The sequence below is a fragment of the Arachis stenosperma genome, chromosome 4, assembly GCF_014773155.1.
Source record: "Arachis stenosperma cultivar V10309 chromosome 4, arast.V10309.gnm1.PFL2, whole genome shotgun sequence".
Classification (NCBI taxonomy): Eukaryota; Viridiplantae; Streptophyta; class Magnoliopsida; order Fabales; family Fabaceae; genus Arachis; species Arachis stenosperma.
Window position 1 is genome coordinate 93,867,758 of NC_080380.1, and position 4,054 is coordinate 93,871,811.

Below are 4,054 nucleotides of genomic sequence, written 5' to 3' on the forward strand. Positions count from 1 at the left end.
CTGGTCCCAATAAAACCCTAAAACCTAAGAATCATTATTATAACTAGTATCTCTTCTTCTCTCCTTCGTAATAATTCTGGACCACCATTGAAGCTCTGAAGCAATGTTTGGGGTGAAGGGCAAGCCAGTGGGAGCTCGATACGGTCAAAGAATAATGGCACAATAATGAACCCTGTGCCACTGAATTACTTCAAGCAGTTTCCTGACCATGTCTCTACTGGGTTTGCATATCTGAATTTGGGTTTCTCTGGCTCAGGGGTTCATACAAATGGTCCCTCCTCATCTATGGATATGGCAATATATGGGCAGAATCAGTCTTTTGACAATGCTGCTCCTTTGGCTGTTAACTCTGGCTCGCAGTCAGTTCCGTATTCACATGGCAATTACTGCATTAATGAACCTAACCCAATGTTCAAAGTCAGAGTTGTTCAACAGTATGATATCTTCTCAGATGGTAGTGCATATCTGTGGGTTTTGTCAAATTTAAGTCTGTTTGAATTACTAGTTTGTCTTTTTGATGGGTGTTTTATTTCTTTTTGATTTCCTGGCATCATCATGGATATCTTCAAGACTCGTCAATGGTAAGATTCTAATATTTTTTTCTGAAACAATTTTATGAGCCGTATTCTTTGTTCAGGAAACGATTAATTATGTTTTACTACCGGGGTTCATGATTATCCTTTAGGTGCATCAAGATATTTTTTCCCCTTTTTATTGTTATTGTTAGTTTGGAAGGTTGCAATTAGATTGTTGTTAATTCCTTGTAATCTATTCTTTTAAGCTAAAATACAATTTTTATACCTGAAATGACCATTTTTGAATTGGATCCTTGATAATCATTTTGTTTTGATGCTTGATCAGAAGTTGAAATTTGTCAGAAACTTGATGTAATTTGCTAGCTCGTATAAAAATTTAATGTGATTGGTATGGTCAACCACTAGTTCTCATCCACATTAGTTGCTTTGGTTTACCTGTGTTTTGTCCAGAGAAGGTAATGTTATTCTAGCAAAGCCTTTTCATGACTTTTTTATGTTAATTTACAGATATCTCATTTTGGCAATAAGTATGGTTCCTTTCTGCTAGTTGCTGCTGTAAATGCTCTGAAAGGGGATACATCTGGAACCATTTGTAGATCAGGTTCCAACAACAATGAGCTTGGTGGTACGGTAAACTTAATCTGTGAAATATCTGAGGACATTTCTTCCCAATTGCACTTGGGTGTCATGAAATCTGCCCGCAGAGTTGTGCTCGATGGGGTTATAAGTGATATTATTGCAGAATTTTTTACTGAAAAGAAACACAAGAGGCAGAAGCTTGATTCAACTAACCTGGCTTCTGAGACCTCCGTGGTTGACAGCAAAAGGGTGATGTTTTTGTTTCTATACATGTAGTGTTGTTCAAATTATATACAGCATTATTATGAAATTATATTACGAAGGAGAGAAGAAGAGATACTAGTTATAATAATGATTCTTAGGTTTTAGGGTTTTATTGGGACCAGGGACCACATTGGGTACAAAATTCAGATTTGCCACATCAGCTAGCCGTTGCTGGCTCCAGCGTGGCAAGGGAGGTGCCAGATCATCCTTCCGTTTGCTGAGTTGGCATCGGAAAGGGTTGAAGGGCAACTATGGGTCCCGGAGCAAAATGTCAGGGATGCTTTTAGTGAATTTTGAAAGTCAGGGACAAGTATGAGTAACTCGCCCAATCTCAGGGACCACTTTGGGGTTTTAGTCGCTATAAAGTGGGGGAATGCATCCATTCATTATCAGGCACTCATAATTCACTTCTCATGATTTAGATTAGTTTTGAGAGGGGTTCTCTCCTCTCTCTCTTAGGATTTAGGATTTCTCTTAGTTTTAGGAGTAGCTCTCAATTCCAGGTTCTTTATTTTTATTTATTCCAATTTAATTTAAGAATTCTTCCATGTTACAGATTACTCTTTTAAATTAATGTTATTTGAGATATTTCAGATTGATGATTGCTGTCTTTTATTTATATAAATAATTTGGATTTTCCTATTGCCCAATTGGCTTATTAATATTGTTAGTTTTAGATTTTACTGCTTTGAATGAATTGAAGGTATTCCAGATATTTATAATTTTAATTTAGCTTTTTACATTCTTGTCTTTGGTTAAATAATTGGTAACTCTTGAGTTATTAAACTCATTGTTGATTGAAAATTGGAATTCATCCACTTAACTTACCTTCATAGTTAGAGGTTAACAAAGTGGGAGAAAAATCCAATTCTCATCACAATTGATAAGGATAACTAGGATAGGACCTCCAGTCTTTATACCTTGCCAAGAGTTTATTTTACAGTTATTTATTTATTTTTATTGCTTGAAAATATACCTGTGCGCATTGCCCAAACTCAACATCCCCCAATTTACAAACTCATAACCAATAATAAGAACATACCTCCCTGCAATTCCTTGAGAAGACGACCCGAGGTTTAAATACTCGGTTAACAATTTTTAAAGGGGTTTGTTACTTCTGACAACCAAAACATTTGTACGAAGGAATTTCTGTCGGTTTAGAGACTATATCTACACGCAACTGTTTTTATGACATTCTTTACTGGCAAAAATCCTCTCGTCAACGTCACAGAGAGAAGATGAGAAATGCAGGACAGAAAACGGCGAAAAAGAAGGGAAGTTACAGGAAAAAGAAAACCATCTCTTGGATACAAAATTTGAAAAAAGGAAACCAAGAGAAAATAGGGGCATTAAAAACCAATTAAAGAGGGCATTAAAACCCTCACACATTCCCAAGGCTAGGACGCTAATACAAAAGCGCGCACTCTCAGAGGAAGCAAAACGTTCCACATTCAAAAAGGAACTCTACAAAGATGAAGTCGACAAAATGCTCGAGTTCGGCTCCACCCGAGAAGGTTCGAAAAACTAAGACTCTACCTCCAAAGGAAGGCCGAGCTCGAGCAGGGACACTGTTCATACCCTGGGTCGAACTGTCCGACCCGGGATGTTCTACAGACAAAGCGACTGACCTCTTCAGGTCAGGACAAACTGACCTCCTCTCAAAGAGCTCGGCCAAATCGCAGGAAAGCCTAATAAAGGGCCCAAATAGAGGAACACGACCCCAATCCAAAGGCAGCCCAAGCCTATAGAGATAAGGGTGGTTCCCATGAAGGATAAAGATAAAGATAAAATATAAGATAACTAACTTATCTTATCTACAAAGGTCACTCTACACCATTATAAATACACTGGAGCACCCAGGTATAACTCATACTCTGATTCTACTCAATACCTGCTTAATACCCTTGCTAACTTAAGCATTGGAGTCCCTTGCAGGTACCCCCAGCCTCCGAGGATGAAGGATCAGCACCACCACTAAGTCCATCAGATTGGACTCCACAGTTCCGACCACCATAGAAGATCTCGTCCGAGATCGACCTATAGTTTCAGGTAGCCCTTGGAACAATTCTGTTGGAAAAAATAGAGACCTGCATTTGGTATGTGCGAATAGCGGCTGCAACAGAATTAACCAAGCAGAGTCTACCAGCCCGATTGAGTAAACTCCCTTTCCAGCTTGCTAGCCTACTCCGAATCTTATCCAGGACACCATTGAAAACTGAACGAGTCATCCTAGAATGGCTAAGGGTAACTCCAAGATACTTGCCCAAGTCCTGGACAAATCTGATAGAGGATACCCCAGTGAAAACCTCTTTCCTTGTTACAGAGACATTCTTGGAGCAATGCGCTTTAGACTTCTCCACATTAATCTTTATCCCAAATGCTTTGCAGAAAGTCTCTAAAACCAACATCACATTTTGTACTTGTCTCTTTGTAGCTTTACAAAATAGAAGTAAGTCATCCGCAAACATTAAGTGGGATATTCTTGGTCACCCTCTCGAAATAGCAATCGGCTCCCACAAGCCCAAATCAACCTGATGACTAATAAAGCATGCCAATCGCTCCATACACAACTCAAAAAGATAGGGTGACATAGGGTCTCCTTGTCTAAGACCTCGACTAGGAGTAAAGCCATTCAGATGATTCCCATTCCAAAGAATAGATAAGGAAGAAGCAGT

At 38.9% G+C, this 4,054-nt stretch overlaps 1 protein-coding gene across 1 annotated transcript; it reads left to right on the forward strand.

The window, feature by feature from the left end:
* Nucleotides 1–558: 558 nt before the first annotated feature.
* Nucleotides 559–1,391, forward strand: LOC130975206 (uncharacterized). Its single transcript, XM_057900027.1, has 2 exons — nt 559–581; nt 1,044–1,391. The coding sequence occupies exons 1-2, from the start codon at nt 579–581 to the stop codon at nt 1,389–1,391; spliced, it is 351 nt and encodes a 116-aa protein (XP_057756010.1). The 5' UTR covers nt 559–578.
* The last annotated feature ends 2,663 nt before the right edge of the window (nt 1,392–4,054 follow it).